The sequence below is a fragment of the Amphibalanus amphitrite genome, unplaced genomic scaffold (assembly GCF_019059575.1).
Source record: "Amphibalanus amphitrite isolate SeventyFive unplaced genomic scaffold, NRLGWU_Aamphi_draft 000008F_arrow, whole genome shotgun sequence".
In the NCBI taxonomy this organism is placed as follows: domain Eukaryota; kingdom Metazoa; phylum Arthropoda; class Thecostraca; order Balanomorpha; family Balanidae; genus Amphibalanus; species Amphibalanus amphitrite.
The window spans coordinates 710,780-736,681 of NW_024881504.1; the positions used below are offsets into that span (position 1 = coordinate 710,780).

Below are 25,902 nucleotides of genomic sequence, written 5' to 3' on the forward strand. Positions count from 1 at the left end.
TATATACATACCAAATTTCAGATCGATATCTCGTTTTTTGGCCAAGTTATAGCGAAAAAACTGTTCAAAAATGATGACGTCAAATTTTTGAACTCAATTTTTAGCAATTCTAGACCACGTACGGCAAAACAAAGACCACCATTGAACTCCCCGTGACGAGCTGCATCGATTCGATACCCATTTTATGCAAAAATATTAACTTTGAAATTTGACCTAATTTGACCTGACCTTGACCTGACCTTGACCTGACCTTGACCAAAACGTGATCTAAGCTGGCCCCAAAGGCTGCCTGACCCATATAATCGCATTTGTCATGTAAAATGGACCATAAAACACGTATCACACGACACTTTCATATTGTGACCCCCCGTGACCTGACCTCTGTGACCTGACCTGGTATCAGTGACCTCAAATAGCAAAATATGTGTTTGAAGAACATTTCTCCATCGATGATTTTCAATGAAATGCATTTTACTCGATTTTACAACGCATTTCTTGAAGTGCCTGTAAACGGTGAAAATTGGACCTTTGACCTGACCTGTGACGTCATCGGTTTGACCTAGGTCAATAAAATTGGGTCACAAGGTAGTTCCCCGTTGGGGCTATCCAACGCCGTTTACCGCTTGTCGCTATGTTGCGTGGTTCTCGAGATCTTAGGGGGGGGGGCCAAAATGCCCCCCCCCCCCCAACCGGGCGCGTTGCTCGGCAGAGCCCAACGGGGCGCGGGTTAAGGTCCTAGGTCAACCGGTGACCTCTGAGGTCAGGTCAAGTGCCCCAAGGTACGGTTCAGTTTTTGGTGAATAACTTCGCAAAAAACGGCCGCAGAGCGCCGATTTTGGCAGCATCGTGTTCGTCTCGCTCAGGCGCGTCGAATGATATACTTTTTGTCCGGGTCAGGTCAACTTGGGGTGTTGACCTCAGGTCAAGGTCAGGTCAGCACCCCCAGGTCACGAAGTTGGTCGAAAGGGGTCATGTCGCATATCATTCGATTCGGCAGGTCTTCCTGAGTCCATTGGTGGCTTTCCCGACTCGCTAGCTCAATTTGATCCAGAGTTATTGACGAAAAACTAATATGACCTTGATGACGTCATAAATGACGTCACGCAAGGTCAACATTGCAAAAGTGACGCATCTTACCTTGCAAGGAGTGCATAAAATCACGATTCTGTGTGCTTGAGATAGTTGGAGATCGTTCCCGGCGCCAAAATAGCAGTTTTCATTTTTCCCCATTGACTTATAATGGTGAGGTCACGAAAATGACCTGACCTCATATGACCTTTAGGAAAAATCCGAGATATACAAGTTGTGGGACTCATAATGGATACTAGATCCTGCAAGTTTCATTTCCCTGTGACATCTCCTCTGGCAGTGAGGGCGTTGCGAAGTTGCGACATCTGAAGACCGTGCAGAGGTTCACTTATGACGTCATAGGTCAGTGACCTGACCTGACCCAAAAATGCGGTTGGTGTCAAAAGATGCGGCTTGGATCAAAGGTCAGGTATGCCAAGTTTCAGCTCTCTATCGCCAGAGTGTTCGGAGCTATCGCGAAAAAACCCTATGGGGGGGGCGGCACCCGCCCCCCCCCCCCCCCCCCCTCGGCCGGCGAGGGTTAAACTTCCCGATAGACATGTTCTCGCAGTCGTATGTAAGTCTGTTCATTTCCAGAGCTGCGCGGTACGCGAAACGCCTCTTCCCGGTTTCCGTTCTGACCCTTGGTAGAGATAAAAGATTGTCCTGTCTGGTGTGTCGCAAACGATCGGGAATGTCGCGGTTTGTGGTAAATAGGTCGGCAAGACTCTCCGGCTCACTGGTGCGGCGGACTTTGTGGAGAAGGCAGAGGGTCTGGAACAGGAAGAGGTCAGGAGCGTCAAACCATCCCAGCGCCTCCCGCACACTTGAAACGTGGTCGAATTTACGTTTTCCGGAAACAATTCGAGCCGCAAAGTTGATGAGTTTTTGAAGGCGGTGCAGGTTTCCGGCTGTGCCAGAACCGTATACGACAAGGCAGTAACGGATGTGCGAGAACACTAGGGATGTGATGATTTGAGGAAGGATTTCAGGCGGGAGGTAGTGACGTATGTGGGAAAGGTTGACAAGGATACCGCAGCACTTTCGGGAGACGGCAGACACGTGAGCGTCCCAGGTCAGTTGTTGGTCAAAGATAACTCCCAAGTTTCGCGCCTCAGGACGAGGGGTCAGGGAGGTGTCGCGAAACTTGACAGTGAATTTTGGGAGTGAGCGCAGGTTTTGTCGTGAGCCAATGGTAAGAAGTTCAAACTTGTTTACGTTAACTTTTAAACCGTTGCTAAGAAAATAATCTCCAAGTGAGGCAAGAGCGGATTCCATGCGAACGATAAGTGTTGAAAGAGCAGATTTTGGTTCCGAAACCATGACCTGAGTATCATCGGCGTATTGCACGACGAGTGCATCCGCCGCATGAAGACTCAGGTCATTTGCAAACGCGCAGAAAAGGATCGGCCCGAGAGAAGAACCTTGAAAAACTCCTTGATTTATGGGACGTGGAGTGGAAGTTTTCACCTTGCCATCAGGGCCATGGGACCCAGCCAGCCTTCTCAAGTGGGGCCCACACGGGCCCCAAGTGGGCTCCAAACTGGGACCCATCTGGGCTGCCCACCTTGGACCCAGATGGGAATGTCATGAGCGTCCAACTGGGTCCCATCTGGGCACCCCAGACGGGGCCCATGTGGGACCCATCTGGGGCCCGTATTGAGCCCGCATATGGGCTTTCCCAGTTGGGACCCACATGGGCAGCCCAAGTGGGGCCCATATGGGACCCAGCTGGGATATATGCATATATATGGGTCCCACACGGGCTTTCCCAGTTGGGACTCAGACGGACACATGCAAAAAGCGCACATGGAATTTAATTGGGATTTGGTACCTAGCTTATGTCGTCCACTATTTCCGCGTGAATCCCAAAAAGCAATGTGTTCACGCGTGGGAGAACCGCGTACCCTTTGCCTCTCACTAGATCCCCAGAGATTCGAACTCAAGACCTATGGAACATGATGCGGGGACCCTAACCACTACACTACGCTAACACTGCAGGTAGACGGCCGGCGGCCGGTAGAGAACGGAAGCGTGGATGCGTACCTATTGTGAAAAAAAGGGAAGAGTTTGTAACGATAGTGATAGAGGCCCGAGCGGTCCGTCAGCGCCGTATTGCGTCTATTTATAGTCACCAACTGCCGGCGCGGCCGCCCTCGCGGCCGCGGCACCACACAACGAACACCGGCGACGCAGTAGGTATCAGCAGTCACCGTGGTATCAGCGACCTCGCAGGGACGCGGGCAGGGGTGTGCCCAGGCGGCTGTCAGATCAGGAGTCTGGCAGGGTAGCGGCACAGATCAGGCATGGTAGCGGCACAGTGGAGGCGCTGGCCAAGTCCAGCACGTAAAGTTAGCACATCTAGCCCATCTGGGACCCAGTTGGACGCCCATGACATACCCAGATGTAGCCCAGCCCACATTCGCCCAGATGCCCCACTTCCAGCCCATGTGGGCCCCATTTGGGATGGCTGGCTGGGGAGCTGACACTCTGTGTGTGACCGTGCAAGTAATTTTGAAACCATGAGATGTCGATATTTAGAGTCCGAAGTTTTTCCAAAAGTTTCCCATGGTTAATGACATCGAAACATTTACTGAGGTCGATCAAACAGAGGAGAGAGATTTTGCCGGAATCGATCGCCGAAAGCAAGTGATCACTGATGAGAGTGAGCGCCGTCTCCGTAGAGTGTCGCGGGCGGAAGCCGTGCTGGGTAGGGAAAAGGAGATGGTTGGATGATAGGTAATAGTAGAGTTGGCGCTGGACCGCCCTCTCCACTATTTTGGCGATGACTGGGACGATGGAGATGGGACGGAAGTTTGAAGGATTGTTAGGATCACCGGTTTTGTGAATGGGGTACACGAGGGAATGTTTCCAGGAGGCAGGGATTTCATTGGATGTGATGCAGGAGTTGACGAGGAATAAAAGGACGTGACCTATGAAGTTAAAGGAGAGCTTCAGGATGCGGATACAAAGGCCGTCAGCACCACGAGCCGGGGAGTTTCGCATGCTTGACACGATGCGGTGCAGAGCATTCAGGCTGATAGAGTGCAGGGCAAACGAACACGCACCCACCCTCGGTAGGCGGGTGGGGAGCGAAGGTGGCTGACCTAACGCTCGCAGTTCATTCGCGACGCTCGAGCCGACGTTGACGAAAAACTCATTCATATCGTTCGGTGAGACTGTAGGCAGCACCTGAGCACTGGAAGAACGCTTGCTGCCGATAATGTCCTTGGTAGTTTTCCAGCAGCTGGCACGGCCGCTCTCGAGTATGCGAGCGCCGAAGTACTGTCGCCTGTCAGCTCTAAAAGCGGCTCGAGCGAGACGATTCACAGAACGGTAAGATTCCGATCCGTGACCTGACATTCTGAGCGCCTGCGCACGCTGCATGATGAGTTGTCGAGTGTTGTCTGATATAGGTGGTGCTGACGGATTTCGCACAGTGACAGATTTTACAGGAGCATATCTAGAAACAATGGGTGACATGCGCTCCAGAAAGGCAGACCAGGCATCAGTCACATTCGTGGAGGAAAACACAGATGACCAGTCGGCTGCTAAGAGCGCGGATTCGAAACCAAGTAGGTCGAAACGTTTGAAAGAGCGGCAGGTAATGACTGTTGGTTTAAAACGCGGACGAGGTATACAAAGAACAGCACGAATAAAACGATGAGTACTAAAATGACAAACGCGGGTACCTGAGTGTTTAAAGTCACGGTTTGACATAAGAACGTCGAGTAACGAGCCAGATCTAAAAGTCGCTGTGGTGATGGGCTGATTCAAAGAGTAGCTAGAGATGAACTCATGCAAGCGCCGTTTAGACTGGGAGTCAGACAACAGATCACAGTTAAGGTCACCGGCAAGAACAATGGGACAGTCAGGGTAATGGTTCAAGACAAATTGGTACTGTGACTCTAGAGTATCGAAATCGGCTTGGAGGGCGGCTGCTGTGTGACGCGGCGGACGGTACAGTGATGCCACAATGATGCGACCGCTGTCCCATTTGAACAAACACCAGAGTGACTCGAGTTCCGACGCGCTACTAACTCGTTCCGGAACGACTATGGGTTTGCACTGGTATTTATCGCGATACAACACAGCTACTCCACCATATCCTCGCGGAGGCCAGGACCTGTCACACCTCTTTATACTGTAACCCGGGAAGGCCAGTAATCGGTTCGGTGTGCAAGGTTTGAGCCATGTTTCCGATATACTGATAAAGTCGTAAGCGAAATGATCAATCTCGTCATATAATTCGACAGACTTTGGTTTGAGCGACTGAACGTTTAGGGCGCACAGTCTGAGCTCGCGGGGGCCGGCCGAGCCGGTCCAGCCACATCGGTGACGTCTGGGACCCCGTTTGCGCACGTAGGAGCGTCTGCCGCGGTGGGTCGGCCGGTCTCGCCGCGCCCGGGCCGCAGCCGCTTGGTGCCGCTCGGCTCTGCTGGTCCGCCCAGATGCTGACTCCGGTACATGGGTGGGCCGGGCCGCCTCGCTCGCCGCCGCGACCCGGGGTCGGGGCGGCGGAGCGGCGGGCGCAGTCGGGAGGTCACAGTCAGCTGATCCGGTAGAGCGCCGGGAGTCCCACGCCGGCGGTCGACGCACCTGAGGCGGTGATTGGCCGTGAGAGTCTCGGACGATCGTGACGTCACGGCGGGCCGCAGCCGGAGGGCACTGTGTGGCGCTGTCTGGGTCAAGGTCAGGGCACCGGCGAGCAGGGACGAGCAGGGCATCTGGACGAGCAGGGCACCGGACGCCATCTGGACGAGCAGGGCACCGGCGAGCCGCGGCTGACCGGTCTCAGGGACCCGGACATGGAGCGGCCGAAACAGGTCAAAATCAACCGCACGCGCCCCGCCATCCCTTCGTCGTGTCGACGGACGAGACAGGACGCCTCTGCAGAGTTGAACATCCGGTGGGTGTAGAGCCGGGTGGTTGTCGGAGCGATGTTTAGTCCATGGGTTCGGAGCCGGACAGGCGGCGATGGTCAGCAGCCGCACCACGGCGAGGAGCGTCACGCACCGTAAGATGTCCTGATGCATGGTGACACGTAATGTGACGCAGCGGCGCTCGCTCACTTCCGCTCACTAACCGACGGTGGTTGGATCACTTCTGTGTCTCAGTCATTCAGTCACAATAAGGCACACTCAGGAAAGGCGCGGGGAGGGCTCACGGGCAGGAGAGCCACACTAGGGCGGCGCGTCCGCTCGGGGAGACGCGCACAGCCGGACTGACGTCACTCTGACGTCATTTCCGGCCGATCTATGAGAGCTAGAAAGTTTTTGTTTGGACACAAGGTGTCAAATTGATGCAGGCGAAGGTACTGAAAGTTTCGTGTTGATACGTCCAGTGGTTTAGAAGATATTCCAGAAAAACGAGAGGGGGGCTATAAATAGCCCCCCCAGTGGGGCGCGGGTTAACCCTCGCCCTGGCAGGGCATTTTTCATAACACGGACGGCGAGGGGGGGTTGGTACGACCCCCCCTGGCGATTGGCTCCTATTGAACTTAGAAACGCCAAATTTACAGGGTAGGTGGGTCCATAGGAGATCTCGCCCCCGTGAAAAATTGGTGAATATAAGTCAATATTTAGGGGGTTTTGGGGGGTATAAGTGCAAAAATTTTGCTAAAACAGGCCAAAAGTTTTTCGCTTATAACTTTTGATCTAATTAAGATAGAGCAAAAAGAAAAGCACCAGTGAACTCAGCACGTCAAGGCGCGTCGAATGATATACTTGTTTGCTTGCTTAAGTGTACTTAAAAAAGTTAAATCTTTTTACGTTTGCCCCGCCCCCCTCCCCTTCAAGATAGGTACCTACTGGGCTGGATCAGCCACTGCAAATATTTGCACTGAGTGGAACTGCCACTTTGCAATACTTGATTATGGCCTCTGGGCTAGGTATGTCAAAACTCGAGGGTGATTTTATGCCATTTTATAAAACAATTTTTTGTTGTATCAACCAAAAACTCACACTTACCGAGCATGGCTTCAACTTCAGCTTCCAACACAGAGCATATAAAATAACTGGTATTCATATAGCAGGCGTCTCACATCCGTGTAAACGGCCGGAGGTCTGGTGACGGGTGGTGGCCTTGAAACTGCTTGTGGCGGTGGCCGATTTATGACGTCACGAATGTACTATCGATGCAGAATTCCCTCTGCCATTCCATGCCATTCCAGGGACGGTTGAGGGATGAAGGAGGTAGAGCACTTCATGGGCCGGATAAATCCGTTATCCACGGATAAATCCGCGGACCGGATAGGATTGGATTCTAAATTTGTTAAAAAAGAACGGATATGGGCGGGCCGGATTTGGGAATTGAAGGTTGAACCCGGATCAAAACGGATCAAAATTTTAACATTCAACATTGAAGTTAAAAATTGATACCTAGTTTACCAATGTGGTGATTTTCATGTGGTTTTAGGTTTATAAGCATGGTTTTTGGAACCATGATGGTCTGTGAGATGTACGTGTATGGCTGTCTGGTCCCTTAGATTGAATTTGTTAGTCCAGTTTTGGGTGAAACCAGTTATTGGTGAAACGGATTATTACGGATATTTTTTGGAAGTTTGGCTGCAATACGGGCCATGGGTGGGCCGGATTCTGATATTCAAAGAAAGGCGGATAATGGGCGGATCTGGATATGACTTGCCGGATATGGGCCGGGCCGGATCCTAAAAAGCCTATCCGTGAAGTGCTCTAGAAGGAGGGGAGCTATCTCAAAATAAATACCATACTCGTGTTCCCCGCCCCCGAATTGGTATAAATATTCCACACCTGCAGTCACGTTTCTCTCGTCGATCGAAAATTCTGCATCGATAGTACATTCGTGACGTCATAAATCGGCCACCGCCACAAGCAGTTTCAAGGCCACCACCCGTCACCAGACCTCCGGCTGTTTACACGGATGTGAGACGCCTGCTATATGAATACCAAATAACTCACTGACTGATCGATATCTGCATATTCACTATCAAGGCCATATCATACAATATGCCTGAACACCGTAAATTTATAATGATTTTAAGATTCACTATCAAGCCTATGGATAACAATAATGTCCAGCTCAAGGTCCAGCTTTGGCCAAGCTGTTCGATATTCAAATCCGTGGTAAAAATCCTGCTGATAGTAGTGAACTATTGACTGGGACACCTAGCAGAAACTTGGTAGAAACTATCGACCCCGCATGAATTTACCATGTCCAACCGGTCCGACCCCGGTTCCGAATCTAGTCGTTTGTCTAGTCGCATAGCTGGCTACAACTGGTCGTCAATTAACCCCGCTTGAAATAGCACAGCCGACAGCGGGGTCGGTGTCTAAGCGTCTGTTAGTATGTGTTTGATCTAGTTTTCGTTAGCAACTGTCGACGGTAGTTTTGCTGTTAACGGAAGTGAGTTGTGCCTACTAATTGTTCATAACCATGTTGTAGGTATGTATTAGGTATAGGGGCTTTTTATGTCCTTGTTAAAGGGGATATACGTTGTGGATTCAATGATATATTTTACTTGCGTTTAGTTTCTGCTTTATTTGAAAGTTATTTATTACTGTAAAAGTTTACTAAATGTGTTAATTTTGATCCCGGGTACTTGAACTTTTACTGGTACTGTGTCCCCGACGACGTCAATAGGACATAACACTTTACCAGCCCTGTGCAAAAATATCATATTTTAGCAGACACAACCATGGAGTACAAAATTTCCTGGTGCCAAAAATACCACCAAACTTTTCCAACCGTGATAAATGGTGAAGAGGATGGACTAAAGCAGTCTAGATAATTTGAGAGAATGAATAAGAGAAAACACTCTTATTCCCAAAACAAGCATCGGTGGACATTTCATCTAGTTGTGTTTTGGTGGACTTCTTAACCCTATGTATTCCTGGCGGGGGGCCTCAGGAGCACCCCCCTGAGGTTTTTTGGTTATTTCTCCCAAACGCGTTGAGCTAGGAAGCTCAAATTTTCTGACTTTTCCTAAAAGGCTTCTACGCAACATTTCTGAAAATTTTGAGTTGATCTGACCTCAGGTCAGGTCACCACAGGCGGTTTGGTGACCCTACCTCAGAAAAGTTTGCAATCACGCCAGAGCTAGAGTTTTTGACCGATCAATTTCTTCTCTTCAGGCTATAGTTAGGGTACCAGTATGTGCAATTTGTATATCTCGGAATTTTGATATCGGTGACCTAAGGTCAGGTCAGTTTCGCGACCTCCCCATTATAAGTCAATGGCGGAAAAATCAACTCCCTGTTTTTACCACTAAAACGGGTTGGAATGGCCCCATATACCATACATGACTTCATATACGATCAACCTTCACTACCTTGAGGTCTGTTTTGCTGTTGGGCAGCTGTGAGGTCATGTGACGTCATCAAAGGTCACCAAAGGTTTTTGGCCAATAACTCCGTACAGGAACAAGATACAGACGCGTGGATGGTCTCATTGTGTTCAGCTCGTCAAGACGCATCGAATGATATACATGATGACCTCGAGGTCACGTGACCTGAGGTCAACCTTTGACCTTGACCTTTCGAGGTCAACATATATATCATTCGATGCGGATTGACGAGAGAATCACGATGATGCCCTTAGTTTGTTCCTATCTTGACTAATTCGAAAGTTATTCGAGAAAAACTCTCCATATCTAGCGCCGCCATTTTGACTTTTTCGACCCCTGTGACGTCATCTTTGACCTGACCTGAAAATGACCTTTGTAAAAATTGTAGATCTTGACCGTGCGTATCCGATGCCGTTTACCGTTTGTCGCTGCGATGTGTAGTTTTTGAGATCTGAAGGGGGGCCGAATCGCCCCCCCCCCCCCGCCAGTTTCTTGTCCCGGCGGAGCCCGCCAGGAATAGGGTTAATGGCTTGAGATACTGCCTTGAAATCTTGCCTGGTGATAGACTTGAGCCACATCTACCAATATTGTTTTGACCTCTTCTATCGGTGGAATGCTTCAGAAAATATAAGCGTTTAAAAAATGGTATCCAAATCGCTATAGGTGGACATTTGAATGACTGAACCAGACATTTAGGGGGACACATATCTATAGACTTCAAACAATTTTCAGTGGACGTGATTTCATGGAATCGATTGTCTCGTGGATGGACACATTTTGTTGAGCTATACATAATATACGTGGACTTGTTAACATGAATACGTGCTGTCGCGACCGTTCGTTCCTCGTTATCTTACAGGGAGGGGGGGGGGAATAGTTGCATGAGCGGCAGGCCGGGATTTAATATTTCAGCAGCCATGCCACCGTGCGTTCTGGGATACGCCCGTATAAATAATATTCACAAAATAAATATCTAACTATATCAAGGCAGCGGGTGGGCCGGTCGTCATAAAACGTGGCATGCATCGCCTGAAAGTGACCCGAGAGCTATAACGGTTTGGCAATAGTCCGGATAGGGATAACTCCGCACATGCAACGTGCACACAATACACACCCGAAAACTTGTATTTTCTTATCTCAGCAACGAGGTACATTTTATTTTAGGTGGACCTGACAGGTCCACCTATGCTTCCATGTCCACCGATTGTCAGAAAAGATTCCCAATTTGTCCACCTATGCTTGAAAAGGGAAGGTACCAGGCTGTGTATTGTGTGCACGTTGCACGTGCGGATTTATCCCTATCCAGACTATTGCCAAACCGTTAGCTCTCGGGTCTCTCAGTAGATACATGTCAAGTTTAACCCGCGCCCTGATGGGGTCTGCCGAGCAACGCGGTCTGATGGGGGGTGCATTTTGGCCCCCCCCCCCCTAAGATCTCGAGAACTACACAACATAGCGACAAGCGGCAAACGGCGTTGGATGGCCCCAACGGGGAACTACCTTGTGACCCAATTTCATTGACCTCGGTCAAACCGATGACGTCACAGGTCAGGTCAAAGGTCGAATTTTCACCGTTTACATACATTTCAAGAAATGCGTTGTAAAATCGAGTAAAATGCATGTCATTGAAAATCATCGATGGATAATTGTCCATAAAACACATATTTTGCTATCTGAGGTCACTGATACCAGGTCAGGTCACAGAGGTCAGGTCACTGAGGGTCAAAATATGAAAATATCATGTGATGCATGTTTTATGGTCCATTTCACATGACAAATTCGATTATGTGGGTCAGGCAGCCTTTAGGGCCAGTTTAGGTTATGTTCTGGTGAAGGTCAGGTCAAGTTCAGGTCAAATAAGGTCAAATTTTAAACTTGATATTTTTGCATAAAATGGGTATCGATTCGATGTAGCTCCTCACGGGGAGTCTAATGGTGGTCTTTGTTTTGCGCTACGTGGTCTGGAATTGCTAAAAATTGAGTTTGAAAATTTGACGTCATCAATTCTGAAGTTTTTTTTTCGCTATAACTTGGCAAAAAAAGAGGTATTATCGATCTGAAATTCGGTATGTAGATAGAAGAGCACAGGGACTATCATATATATTCCGTTTTTTTTCGAAATTCTAAAAAAAAAATGGGAAATTTTTGAGTTTTTCTAAAAAAAAAATCATTTTTTATTTTTGGGGGTCAAAATCCCAAAATTTTGAAAATCCGAGATGGTAGTTTTGTAGCGCCGTCTTTTTCCTATACGACCACATAAAGAACTTTAAAATTTATTGTAAACTGTAGGTTTGGTGAGCGTTTCAAGATGTCATGTTTTTTGCTCATTTTTGCTCGAACATGACCTCAGTTTGACCTCAATAACTCCTGACCCAAGGTGACATGTGACTTGAAATTTTGAGTGAAGGTGTCAAATTGATGCCCGGGAAGGTACTGAAAATATGGCGGCGCTGTGCGTCGCCGTTTTCTCGCTATTCAAGAAAAACCACAGGGGGGCCAAAATGGCCCCCCCCCCAGCAGGGCGCGGGTTAATGGCGATCGGCCCAGCCGTTACCTTGATATAGTAAGAGGATTATTTTCGACGCCCCCTACTCTTCACGTGCCACGTGTTACGGTGGTTACGCTGGTGCTCCTTGCATTCTATCACAATTAAAATACTTAAATGCATTTATTATTTATACTTTAACCCGCGACCGCCTGGGGGGTCGAATCCGACCCCCCCCCTCAGTTTTTCTCGAATAACTCATGAACCGCTTACGCTATCAACTTGAAACTTGGCATACCTTTTTCCCCATCAATTTGACGTCTCCTGTGTAATTTTTAAGAAAATTCTTCCAAAACTTTTTGAGATATATCGATTTTAGTGATGTAACTACATGGCGTTTTCAGTCAAAAAGAGGTAAATGTTTAAAAAATCGCCAAAAATCAAGGTTTAAAGCAAATTGCAAATTAGGGACATGAATAGACGCAGCTCAACGATTTCTTTAAAATGACTATCTCCGATTTCCCATAAAATGCGTTTTTCACCCCTAAAAATTCAAAAAACTAACTTTTTTTTGAAAACAGCTAATAAAATCCAAAATTTTGAGAATTTTCAAAAAACCGGAATATATGTTATAGAGAACATATATATTATATTAGAACATTAGATGTCCCAAATTTCAACTTTCTATCTTTATTTTTGACCCCCAAATTGTAAAAAATAGCTCCAACATGCAAAGGGCATTATGACGTCATAAGCATTTTCGTGAATTAGAGGCACTTCTGAACATCGCATGTGAAAACAAATGGCACCACTAGATTCCTGGGACAAAGCTCGTCTAGAAAAGTGCATTTTTATGTCAAAAATAAAAAGTTGAAAAATTGACTATTTTCTTGGTGGCGTATAGTATAAACGATTTGTTATGCTTGCTGATGACCAGGACAGTGACTTTGGGCTACATATAACCATGACCATCGGATTCGGCGTGAAAAATAAGCCATAAAACATGTGTCGCATGCCCATGTAGCAGAAAGTGAAAACCGTGACCTTTCGTGACCTGACCTGACCTTGACCCGTACTTAGTATGACCCCTATACGCACATGGTACCTTCACTAGGTCTTTGAGGTCATTTTTGGTGAGTTTCGAGCAGCAGCTATCGATTCCGCTGTCCGTAAGCCTAATCATGCAAAACCCCAGAATTTGACCTTTGACCTGATCTTGACCCGAAAGTTGACCTCAATCTTAAAAACTTAAGAGTGCTTTGGGAAGGTCTCGTAGAGACCTTTCGAACGCCGCCTCGCGGGGCTCGATACGACCATTGGTTCTCGAGATAACAGGGGGGAGTCGGATCCGACCCCCCCCCAGGCTGTCGTGGGTACGGAAATAGCCCAGGCGGTGCCGGGTTAAAGGGATAAGTATCGTGCGTGTATATTGACTACTATATAAATGCTGAATACTGCAAATGCGAGAGCCGTGCATTACACTAAGCAGCTCTCCTAGTCGCACCACTAGTGGGGCTCACCCCGTTCGGTGTCTTGAGCGCACCTCAGCGAGGGTGTCGTCCTAGGCCAACCGGAAAACTGATCACCGGTGGTAATGCTACAGTCCTTCGCAGTGGTGCGTATGTTCAGGTCAAGGACGGACTGTAGTGTGGACATTATCCCGTGTGCGGCTTTTTACAGTACCTAACGTGTAAGAGGGGAAGCGTTGGACCCCCCTCCCCCCCCGCCACCCCAGCCATTATGTCCCTGATAGACCTAGAGCTTCACAGAAAAAAAACAAGCATGCAGTCCACAATGGGAGAGAAAACTGATGGTACCCAATGCTAGGGTCTTAGGTGAACCGGTGACCTCAGAGGTCAGGTCAAACATTCGAAGCCGAGCCAATCTCAGTTCACTGGAGACGGAGCTCTTGCGGACGCTACAAGCCAATCAAAACGGGCAAATCATTGTCAAACTGAGTTAGGACAGTAAAAATTGCCCTAAACTTGACCTTAAGCGAAAAACGGCAATCTAAGATCATCCTAGATCAGTTATTTCAAATGACCTCGGATGACCTTGACACATGGCGAGTATTCTGGCATCCATTTTGCTCTTAATAATCACCTTGAGGCACAAACTCGCAAAAAAATTAATAACAACCATTTAATTGACCTCAAATATGCTCAGAAAACTAGAAACCTGCCCCTATGAAGCGAGACCTTGTGTGACCTTGACCTTGAGTGAACTGTATATGGTGTAGGGTACTGCAGATTAAAGGTTTCGTGGTGATCTGCCGCGTTTTACGCAAGTTTTTCGCGAAAAATTGCGGAGGGGGTCCGTTCAGCCCCCCCCCCCCCGTCAAGTGCCAGGGTTAAAATAACAAACGACTTTTTGTGCGTGCAAACCTAAAACCCTGAAGTGAACGTCAGCCATTTATTTCAATAGCATGAAACACAGGAACAAAACAAAAGACCCTCATGCCGCGGATCTACGACTTGTTTGAGTTTACCAGAACTCTAAAGGTCCCGCATCAACCAAAGTGGAGACACTGGGTCTGTCAATGCTCTCAACTCATCAACCAGCTGTTGTTGTTGTTGTGTTTCCCCTGGCTACCGCCGGAGCGGCAGCGTAGCCGGTAATCAGTTCTTATGGGCCATGTAGCCAGCGGCCAAGGCCGCCACCACATCGTCGCGGCGGACGTCGTGGGCCGCGCCGATGATGTTGCCCAGCGCACGGAGCCGGGGGCCGTACAGGCACGGGCACTCCAGCAGCACGTGCGCCGGGGTGTCCGCTGCTTCAGAGCAGACCAGGCAGCGGCCCGCTGGACACTCCTTGTCCTCGCATTGGGCGCACTCAGTCGATGATCTGCGTCCAATCCGGTGGAGGTACTATAAGTCGACGGCCTCCTCCCTGGTGGCGGTCCGGACCGGGGCGGGGGCGCGGCCCCCATGACGGTGCGGTACCAGCCGGCTGGCCAATCCGCCCGCCACTTCCTCCTGGTGGACCGCGCGACAACCCGCGTGGGGGTGCGGACGTCAACCGGGGTAGACTGCTGGGGCAGAACGGCGGCCTCTTTGGCCAGGGCGTCCGCTCTCTCATTACCGGCGAGTCCACAGTGTGCCGGGACCCATTGCAGCGTAACCGTGCTGCCGTCGGCCGTCACGCGCTGGAGCTGGGCCCACAGCCTGGCGCCTAGTGTCGAAGCCTGGGCCGAAGCGCCAGGAGCAGCAGAGCCGCCTTCGAGTCAAGACAGGCGACTGCAGGCACTCCTCTGCAGCCCGGCAGCTCGGCGGCCGCCTCCAGAGCCGCCAGCAGCGCGGTGAGCTCCGCGCGGGTGCTGGAGCAGAAGCAGCCAGCCGGCACCGCACCTCCAGTTCATCTCCATTTGGTGGGTGGAGCAGCGCGTCGCCACTGCCGTTCTCCACGCCACCCTCCGCCGAGCCGTCCGACCAGACCCAGACGGCCTCGGGTAGGAGCTCTCGAATGCGCTCCTCCGCCGCGGCGCGGCGGGTCTCTACAGATGCCGCGCGGCTGGCCCGCGGACCGAGGTCCAGGTAGAATCTGGGTGCTGTCGGTCCACAGCGGAAGGGAGTGATGGAGGCGGGCCTCCACTGGGGCGTCTCGGGCCCCCACCGCTGAGAGCGCAGCCAGCCCCACCTCTCTCCATCCCTCGGTGGTGCGGAGTCGGCGCGGAGCGACCGTTTCGCCCACTGTCCTCAGCGGGTCGGCCTCCGGGAGGGACGCAGCGAGGCCCACCATTCTTGCCGCTAGGGTCACGCGGCGGGACCGCGCGTCCGCAATCCCGGCCTCCGACATCAGGGCGTGGACGGGCGTGGACGCTGTGCAGCCTGTCACAGCACGGGCCGCGGCGCGCAGCTCTCTTGCTATGAGCTCCACGTGCGTTGGGGGGGGGGGGGTCGACGGCAGCCAGGCGGCTGCAGAGCGCCCCCCCCCCCTCCTGACGTAACCTTTGCTACCGTCCTTAGTTGCCGCTCCTCCAGACCCCACGAGCGTCCTATCAACTTCCTGAGCTGGGCTACCCTGAGCCTGACTTTGCGGCGGAGTTCCGCACAGTGTGGACCAAAGTGCAGCAGGCGGTCGAACGTTACTCCCAGGAGGCGGAGTTTGGGATCCGCCTTCACCGGGCGAGACGAGCTCGACCAGCTCATCAACCAGCTCGAACTGCACCCGGTACCACCTCTACACATCGTCTATGTCCGCATCGTCGTCGAGACCATCACCGATTCCTTCCTCAGTTCTCATCAGTGAGCGAGCTATCTTGTCTCTACATTTTTCTTCCTAGTCCTCCTCATGTTCTGAAAAAAGCAGTTGGTTACCAGTGTGGAGAGAGAGAGAGAGAGAGAGAGAGAGAGAGAGAGAGAGAGAGAGAGAGAGAGAGAGAGAGAAAGAGAGAGAGAGAGAGAGAGAGAGAGAGAGAGAGAGAGAGAGAGAGAGAGAGAGAGAGAGAGAGAGAGAGAGAGAGAGAGAGAGAGAGAGAGAGAGAGAGCGTAACGTATTTGCTGCTAAATATTATTCAGGGGCGTAGCCAAGGGGGGGGGGGGGCACAGGGGCAATGGTCCCCCTTGAGCCCAAAAAGGCCCCCATCGCATTGTCAAAAGTACGGTAAAGGGCATAATAAAATAGCGTAAGTAGAATGAAATATGAAAAACAAACTATGCGATAGTGCAAAATTAAACCGTCGTTGTAGTTACCTACTCAGTGGCGGTCGCTGGGGGGAGTTTCAGGGTCATTACCACCCCCAAGGCAAATCAGGGCGGGCCATCATATGATCTGCACCCCCCCCCCCCCCCCCAACAACTGATGGGCCCCCGGGGCCGTGGCCCTTTTTCGATTGTCACGAGGCTCAAGGAACCCACGCCAGCTATTCAGCTCCCATCCCGGTCTTTGGGGTCCTATGCTGACCTCTGAGGGCCCTTCAGTGGCGGTAAGGCGTCCACATTCACCACTGAGGGCTCATATCGACCTGAGGGCCCTCCACTGACCTTTGAGGGCCCCTAAACCGGCCTCAGGAGGCCCCAACTGGCGTCTGAGGGCCTCTAGCGTCTGTTGGCATCATTTCTGTTTCTGTGGTCCAAAGAAACACATTTAGGTGCCTCTGAGGGCCCCATACTGACTTCTGAAGACCCGGTGCCGGCTTCTAATGGCCCGCATTGGCCTGAGGACCCATCTTGGCCTTTGAGGGCCCTCTGCTGGACTCTGGGTCCAACGCTGGCCCATGCTGGTCTTTTAGGGCCCCACACTGACCTCTGAGGGTCCCATTGCTGGCCTGTAGGACTAGTTACCCACATAAGTCTCTTAGTTGAGGGCCCAAGTCGGCCTCTGATGGCCTCAAATTGCCCTTTGAAAGCCCTGTACTGGCCTCTGATGGCCCTAAATTGGCCTCTGAGGGCCCAAACCGGCCTCTAAAGGTCCCACATCGGCCTCTGATGGCCCCGTTTCTGTGTCTAGGACCCAAGACTGACCCTTATGTGCCTCTGATGACCCCCAGGTGGATGGGAGGGGTCTAACGGTATGTACACAAAATCAAGGTGTAAATGATATGCATATTTTATTGTAGAACATCTGAGGGACCCTCTGTTAAATAAACCGTTATTTGCGTTAGGACCCTTTTTGGACCGAGAGGGCCCTCTGTCGGTCTGAGGGACACTCGACGGCCTGAGGGACCCTTTGTTCGTCCGAGGGGTCTCTATTAAGTGGAGGGGCTTTCCCCACCTGAGGAGGTCCTCTATCGACATGAGGGGCTTCTGTTAGTCTCAGGGGCCTCTCCCGACCTGTGAGAGACCGTCCGCTGTTTTGAGGGCCCCTGCCGGTCTATGGGGCCCTCGATCGACCTAAGAGAGCCCTCTGTTCACTTGAGCGGCCCTCTTTTGATCTGTTGGTTTCCGACTGTTGGTCTGACCCCGTGTCGTCGGTTTGAGGGATCTCAGATCGGATCCACTGTCGATCCGAGGGGCCACTATCGGTTTGAGGAGGCCCTCAAATGACCTGAACGGGCCCTTAGTTTGTCTGAGAGGGCCCTCCGTCGGTCCGACGGTGCCCTCTGCAAGTGCAAGGGGGGCTTTTGTCAGTCTGAGTGGCACTTAGACGGCTTACATGACCCTCAGACGGCTTACGAGGCTCTCATGGGCTGTAGGGGCCTTTGACGGTCTGAAGGACACTCATCCGACCTACGGGGCCCTCACTCCTCAGTCCGCCTTCAGAACCGGCTGAGCGACTCTGTGAAGCTATTCGTGGACCTATCTAGGAGGGGCCCATGGACTAATTGCCCCCTCGATTCTAACATTTTTTTCATTTTTTGAATAAACATTTTTCATTTTTTTGGGGCCCCTTCCAAAAAATAGTGGATGAAATCCGCTGACTTTTTGGAATTTGAGGGGGTTACCTTGAGCCCCTGTAAGTTTACCCCCCCCCCCCCCCTTGAGGAAATTCTGGCTACGCCCCTGATATTATCCAATCGGCTTTTAGCTCCATCTATGACATACTCCTAACCGCCCCATTAGTAGCATGGGGGCATGAACGTACTCCTCCCCTCCCCCAGGCCATTATGCAACGCTCCGGAGTAAGAAACGGTACGTCCTCACAAAGCATCATAGGTATCTTTTATTTGAAGTGGACTTGGAAGGTCCACGTTAGGTCCACCTATGTTCTAACGTCCACCGTTTAACGAAAAAGACGCTCAATTTGTCCACAGATGTTTAAAAAAGGTGACAAAGTGCTACTACCTATGAAATTTATTTTCAAAACTTCAAAATTATTTGATTCCTTTTTAATCACCAATTGAAAGAAAAACAAACATTATGAATTGCATGCACATTAGGGGAAGGGGTATGTTGTGACTTGTTTTGATTTAGTTGCGGTGATCGGACGAGTATCTCACAAAAATAGGCGTTTGCGGCGAACCCCGATGCGGTGATTGTATCAGCGACATTTTGCCACGAGGGAGTTGCCGAGAATGAGCCGGCACTGATCTATTTGTGTGAAATGGAAGGTGAAAGGTCAGTATTTTTGATTATTGTGCCACTGACAATGATGAGCAGTTGGCCGTGCATAGTAAACTGATAACTGTGGCTAGAAAACTGATATATCGTAGACATTATGTTCGTTGCGGCAATAGTGGCGCGAGTTCCACGTGCCATTGGGGCTGATATTGCTAATTTAGATTATTTACTTTGTATTTCAGCCTTAGATATAGCACATTGTAAAAACTGGTACATTTCCTCGTGCATTTGGGCAGTGGCAGGAGTAATAGGTTGTACTGTTGTGTGTCACCAGCTGAGCGTGATCCAGCTGAGGCACCAGACGGGAGCCAGTCGAGTGTGAGCCGACTGGCCACTTGTCTCACCGCTGCGCCAAAACACATCTGGTCAGTAATTACTATCTTTATTTGTAACAGAACAAATGCCAGTTGTAACTCGTCATTTCTGCTGATTGAATTTATTTGCATTCATTCTGGCAGATGTGCATTTGTATCCGCATTTCATACAATGTGTGAACTGTCCGCATCAATGTCCGCATTTGATCCTTGGTTATGTTGTATGTGTGATTATTGGTTGTTCTTTTGCAGAAAACCACTCTTTGGACTCTTTCTGCACACATATGCTCTGGCTTGCTATCATGTTCCACAATACCATGTCTTTCCTATGTACCTTTTTGTTTCTTTTATTTAGTTGTGCAGGCAAGAGTGCGTTGACAGAGTTTTGGCACGGCAGAGGTGGGCACAGTTTTCAGATGTGTTTCGTCAAGTCGTCAGAAGTTCTCTGAAGTTGTTTGGTCTGATGACGTCAAGTTGAGTTGTACACTACTCAAGTAAGAAACATGTCTGCTCTCAAGAACGAACGTGCCATGAAGAAGGGTGCACTGACACGAACAAGAAGAAGAGCGTTTGTTCTGATCGACACTCGTGGTAGCAAAAGAGAGCTGCATGCAGTGTTGAAGGAGCTGGACAATGCTCTACAAGATGTTCTGGAGAAGAACATGGAATACAAGATGAGCTCTGAAGATGATGATCACCAGAAGAAGTGTGATGAATACGAGCAAGAGGCCACTGAGGAGCACAGGATTGCCCAGGAACGAGTGGCAAGTCACCTGCAAGAACGAGCGGGAGAAACTCCATCAGCAACAACTGACAGGTCATCTGCTGCTTCAAAGGCTCGGGTGCAGCATACTACCAGAATGGCAGAAGTTGAGGATAAGGTACGTGAGCTGGAGTTACAGCAGCTGCAACATCGCCTCGAGAGAGAGGAGGAAGAACAGAAGATGCAGCGAGCAAGACAACTGCAAGAGAAACAAGATGCCCTGCAGGCTGCTCGTCTTAAGACAGAGTTAACCAAGGCAGCTGAAAGTGAGCTGACATGGGACAGGAAAGAAGACTTCAATGAAGAGAATGAGAGACGTCCAGAAGGAAACCAGAAGAGAGATGAAGAACACAGAACAGACCTTCCTGTACCTAATCCCAACCCTGATCCTGCCAGCCAACTGTTCCGACAGAGCCTGCCTCGTCTCAGGCTTCCCACTTTCAGCGGAGCAGTGGAGGAGTTTCCAAGATGGTACTCGATCTTCTCAACACTGGTGGAGCAGCAGAATCTGAGTGCCAATGAGAAGATGGCACATCTGCAGAATGCAGTCACTGGAGCAGCAAGAGCCATCATCGGAGGGATGGTGTGTGATGGAAGTTCCTTTGAAGATGCTCTCCAAGCACTCAAAGAAAGGTATGGCAGAGACATTGATGTAGTTCAGATGACCCTCAAGACTGTGTTTTCGTGTCCAGCTCCCAAGCCGTTCGATGCCAGATCTCTGGAGAGATATTATGGAGCAGTTCATGGTGCTACAACTACATTGAAGAGACTGGGATATGAGGGTGACCTGCAGTCTTGTGAGAACCTGCGTCGTCTCCTGAGCAAACTGCCAGTTGATATGCGGAAAGCGTGGGCTGAACACTCCCTGGGACTGGTGCGACCTACCCTGCTGGAGTTCGACCAGTGGCTCCGTCTGCAGCTGCGCATCCAGCTGAGCTGTGAGGCAGCTGCGCCTGCACCCAGTCAGCAGAAGAGGACAGCTGGGATGTTCCTCACCACGAAGACGGCAAGCACCTCAGGTGAGAAGAGATGTGTCCTCTGTGGTGAAAGTCATGGGCTGTGGGCTTGCGAGCAGTTCAAGGCACTGACTGCTGATGAGCGTGCGCGAGTTGTGGCTGAGCACCGACTGTGTTTCAGCTGCCTGCGGCCGGGCCATCGGAGCAGAGATTGCAGAACAGCTCGAGCCTGCGGCATCGATGGTTGCGTGCTTCGACACAGCCGGTATCTGCATGGGAGCAGGAGGATCAGGAGGCTGCAGCCCGGTTCGCCGCCCCCCTCAGGAACGGAGACGACGACCGGCGAGATCACCATAGCGTCGGTCCGACGGGAGGAACAAGATGCGTGTCACGTCCTGTTGCAGGTCGTACCTGTACGTGTCCATGGTCCCGCTGGACGGTACAAGGACACACTGGCGCTTCTCGACCCTGGGGCACAGACGTCGCTCTGCAATGCGTCTGTCCTAGACGAGCTTCAAGTTGAAGGCGAGGTTCAGCCGGTTCGACTGAGCAACGTAGAAGCTGCGGGCCGTGAGAGGCTGTCCAGGCGGACGACTCTTGAACTGTCACCGCTGGCAAGCACTGAAGATCCGTCGAAGAGGATTCTAGTGCCAGAGATCTTCTCCGTGGACAGGGTCAACGTAAGAACTCCCACGATCCGAGGCAAGAACGTGTCGAAGTTCAAGCACCTGGAAGGACTGAAGATTCCAGACATCTCCAGTGGCACGGTCGAGGTGCTACTGGGAGCCAACGTGCTCGAAGCGGTACTCCAGCGCGAGGCGCGTGTCGGTGCACCAGGAGAGCCTGTGGCCATCCGAACGGCTTTTGGATGGTCCTTGACTGGTTCACTGACTGGTGTAGTGCCTGAGCATGTTCGAGAGGTGATGTTTGTGTCAGCGTTTCGTGGTCAAGAACAGCATGACCTGTCGGACTGGTGGACTACAGAATCCTTCGGGACACGTGCCACCGAGCCCACGCTGACACCCGATGAGAAGAGGGCGATGGACATCCTGGAGAAGACTACTCAACACCGAGGAGACAAGTATGAAGTTGGTCTGCTATGGCGAGACGAAGAGGCCGAGCTCCCGGACAACTACACGATGGCGCACAGCAGGCTCAGGTCTCTGGAGCGCAACCTGGCGAAGAACCCAGAGAGAGCGGAAGCGTACAGAGAAGTGCTTGAGGGCTACGTACAACAAGGGTACGCGCGGAAGCTGACAGCTGAAGAGAGTCGAGTAAAGGAGAAAAAACGTTGGATTCTGCCTCACCACGCCGTGACACACCCAGAGAAGGTGAAGCCGCGCGTCGTGTTTGACGCGGCCGCCCAGTTTCAGGGTACCTCCCTGAACAGCGAGCTGTTGAAAGGTCCTGACCTCTTACAGAACCTGCATGGGGTCCTCTTGCGTTTCAGGCAGGAGCGGTACGCACTGGTGGCAGACGTCTTCCAGATGTTCCACCAGATCCAAGTGCGGACGGCGGACCAGCCAGCTCTGTCGTTTCTTTGGCGTGAGATGCAGACGTCAAGGCCACCGGACATCTACCAGATGTTAGTGGTGATCTTCGGCGCGAAGTGTAGTCCGTGCATCGCCAACTACATCCTGCGCCGAACGCTCGTTGAGGACAAGGAAGCAGAGAGACAGGGGGGTCATCCGACGCTGCTCGCCAACTTCTACGTCGACGACTTTCTCCGAGCGGAGGAAACCCCGGAAGCAGCTCTGGCAACGATGGAGAAAGTGACAGCGCTGATGTCTCGCGGAGGATTCCGACTAACGAAGTGGAGATCGAGTCACCCCGAACTTCTGGAGAGCATACCGGAAGATGATCGAGACGCATCACAGAAGCAGCTGGTGTCATGTGAAGGCGGAACACGGAAGGCGCTGGGCTGCGTGTGGTCTCCAGAGGAGGACACGCTAGGAATTCAAGTGCGTGCCGCTGATGTTCCAGCGACGAAGCGAGGTGTAGTGAAGATGGCGGCGTCGATCTTCGATCCCCTCGGTTTCATCTCGCCTGTCATGCTGGAAGCAAAGATTCTGATCCAGAAGTTGTGGGTGCTCAAGCTTGACTGGGATGAAGCGTTTTCAGGCTCTGAGCTGGCCATCTGGCGAAGTTGGCTGTTGGAGCTGAGTGAAGTGGAAACCATCAGAGTTCCAAGATGCCTGAAGACGTCTATCACGAAGGAAGTCAAGAACATGCAACTACATTTGTTCTCAGATGCGTCCGAGAACGCGTTTGGTGCAGTGGCATACGTCCGGATGACGGACGCCGACGGACACCACACAGTCAGCATGATCATGTCACGGACTCGAGTGGCGCCGCTCAAGCAGCTCTCGATAGTCCGTCTTGAGCTTCAGGCCGCCGTGCTGGCCACGCGACTGGCCAGGACTATTCAAGAGGAGTTGACGTACGTGTTTGATGATGTGCTATTCTGGTCGGACAGCCAGGTCGTCTTGCAGTTCGTGACCAATGAAAGCCGGTTGTTTCAGACGTTTGTGGCCAATAGGGTGGCCGAGATCCGGGACTCTACGTCGCCATCTCAATGGAGACACGTGCCCGGGACGCAGAACCCGGCGGACATCTGTTCCAGAGGACGATCGGCATCGCAACTGAAGGATTCGGTCCTGTGGTGGAGCGGGCCGGCATTCCTCTGCCAGGATCGAAGTACCTGGCCGCACTTGGAGACGGGAAGCTTGTCTCCTGACGAGCCTGAGCTGAAGAAAGCAAAGAAGACGACGGTGACGCCTGTCGTGGGACTGGTCTGCGGACCAGATGCCAACGATGTACCTCCACTGCTGGTGGATCCAGCACACTTCTCATCGTGGAACAAGTACCGGCGCGTTGTGACCTGGATCTACCGATTTATCAACAACGCGAGAGAGCCTGACAAGAAGACGCGTGGCTCCCTGACAGCGCAAGAGCTGCTACAGTCAGAACATCAGATCATCCGCCAGGACCAGAAGGCGGTGAAGCTGGCGCCTCAGCCCGGTCTGTCCCTGTACGAGGACGACCAGGGCCTCCTGAGGGTGAGAGGGCGCCTGACGAACGCGCCTGCAGAGATGTGCCGTGAGCCGATCGTACTCGATCCAAACAGTGAAGTCACCCGACTGATCGTGACCGATGCGCACGAGCGGTGCATGCATGCTGGTGTAAACCACACACTGAACATCCTGAAGGAGAGGTTCTGGATGCCGAAAGCCAGAGCCACAGTGAAGAAATGGATCTGGCGGTGTGCGCACTGCCGGAACAGACGGGCCACTACCCTGTGCCCCAAGATGGCTGATCTCCCGAGTGAGAGATTCGACATCTCCCGACCGTTCTCGTCGGTGGGCTTGGACTTTTTTGGACCACTCCAGGTTAGAAAGTTCAGAAAAACCGAGAAGCGGTACATTCTCCTGGTGACCTGTTTGGCCACCAGAGCCGTCCACCTCGAGATCGCTGAAGGTTTAGATACCGATTCGTTTCTGATGGCACTGCGTCGCTTTATTGCACGACGGGGAAGACCAGCCAGGATCTGGTCCGACAACGGGACGAATCTCGTAGGTGGTGAGAGGGAACTGAGAGAAGCCATCTCCGAGTGGAACCAACAACAGATCTGTGACGCGCTAACCCAGAAAAATATCCAGTGGCGATTTAATCCCCCGACCGCCAGCCACATGGGCGGTGCGTGGGAGCGTCTTGTGGCTTCAGTGAAGAAGGCTCTCCGGTCGGTTCTGGGCAACCAGGTCGTTTCTGACGACGTCCTGCACACCACCGTCCTGGAAGTGGAGTTCCAGGTTAACTCCAGGCCCCTCACTTATGTCTCTGGCCATGGAGGGGACCCCGAAGCATTAACGCCGAACCATTTCCTGTTGGGGGTTGTGCCGAGCAGTTCTGTCTTCCCTCCGGGAGTCTTCGGAGAAGATGACACGATGTCCAGGAAGCGCTGGAGACAAAGTCAAGCACTTGCCAGTCAAGTATGGCGCAGGTGGCTCAGAGAGTACGTGCCGACCCTCATCTCCAGGAGGAAGTGGAACAGGGAGCAGAGGAACCTCGCTGTGAACGATGTTGTGCTGCTGGCCGCAGATGACACCCCGAGGGGATACTGGCCTCTGGGCGTAGTTGAAGAAGTGTACAAAAGTGGAGACGGTACAGTGCGTTCAGCGCTGGTGCGTACTGCCTCAGGATCATACAAGCGCCCATGTACCAAGATATGTCTCCTGGAGGGAGAGGCGCCTCTGAGTTGAAGACCAAGAAGAGAACGGCAGTCGCCGATGTCCAGCAGATAAACGCTTTGCTGGAGAATGATGTTTATTCTGTTATTGTACTCGCCATGTTTTTATTTCATTTATTTGTGTTGATTTATTTTGTCCGTTTTTCCTGTTCTTAACCCTGTGATCGTCCCTCCTCTGGTTGTCCTAGTGTCCTAACGTCGCAGCCATCGACGAGCGGCGGTGGCACCCCGAGGACGGACGACGACACGCCGCTGGGGGTACAGCGGCGTTCCGAGGGACGACACGCCGGTGGGGACAGCAGCGCTCTGATGACGACACGCCGCTGGGAGTACAGCGGCGCTCTGATGACGACACGTCGCTGGCAGTGCAGCGATTCCAGCGCGTGGACGCAAGATGCCGGCGGCGAGAGGCCCGCCGCTGCTGGTCGCGGCGGACTCAGCGCGCTGGCGGGGACTGACTCGCCGGTGGTCGCGACACACGAGCGCGGCTAGCCGGCAACGAGAGCGGCGGGCGGCGCGCGCCTGAGGCATGCGGCTTCGGAGCGGTGCGCCGCGAGCGACTGCTCCTGGTCCGGCCGTGATTTCGAGCGGCCCGCGCCGTGCTGAGCGGCGTCTGGCAGCCCTGATAGTGATTCGTGTTGTGCGCGGTCCGCGTTGTTCGGCCCGCTCCGGACACTGAGTGTGGTCCGAGGTGACATAAAGACAACGTGCTCGGCTGTGAAGGTGATATTTTGGTTGCGCCGTGATTG

The 25,902-nt window shown here is 51.9% G+C and overlaps 1 protein-coding gene across 1 annotated transcript; it reads left to right on the forward strand.

Annotated features, from left to right (window-relative positions):
* The first annotated feature begins 18,713 nt into the window (after window positions 1-18,713).
* On the forward strand, window positions 18,714-25,645 carry LOC122379525. The gene is made up of 4 exons (XM_043361807.1): window positions 18,714-18,871; window positions 19,149-19,239; window positions 19,441-25,073; window positions 25,358-25,645. Exons 3-4 carry the CDS (start codon window positions 19,692-19,694, stop codon window positions 25,643-25,645), a joined length of 5,670 nt encoding a protein of 1,889 aa, XP_043217742.1. The 5' UTR covers window positions 18,714-18,871; window positions 19,149-19,239; window positions 19,441-19,691.
* The last annotated feature ends 257 nt before the right edge of the window (window positions 25,646-25,902 follow it).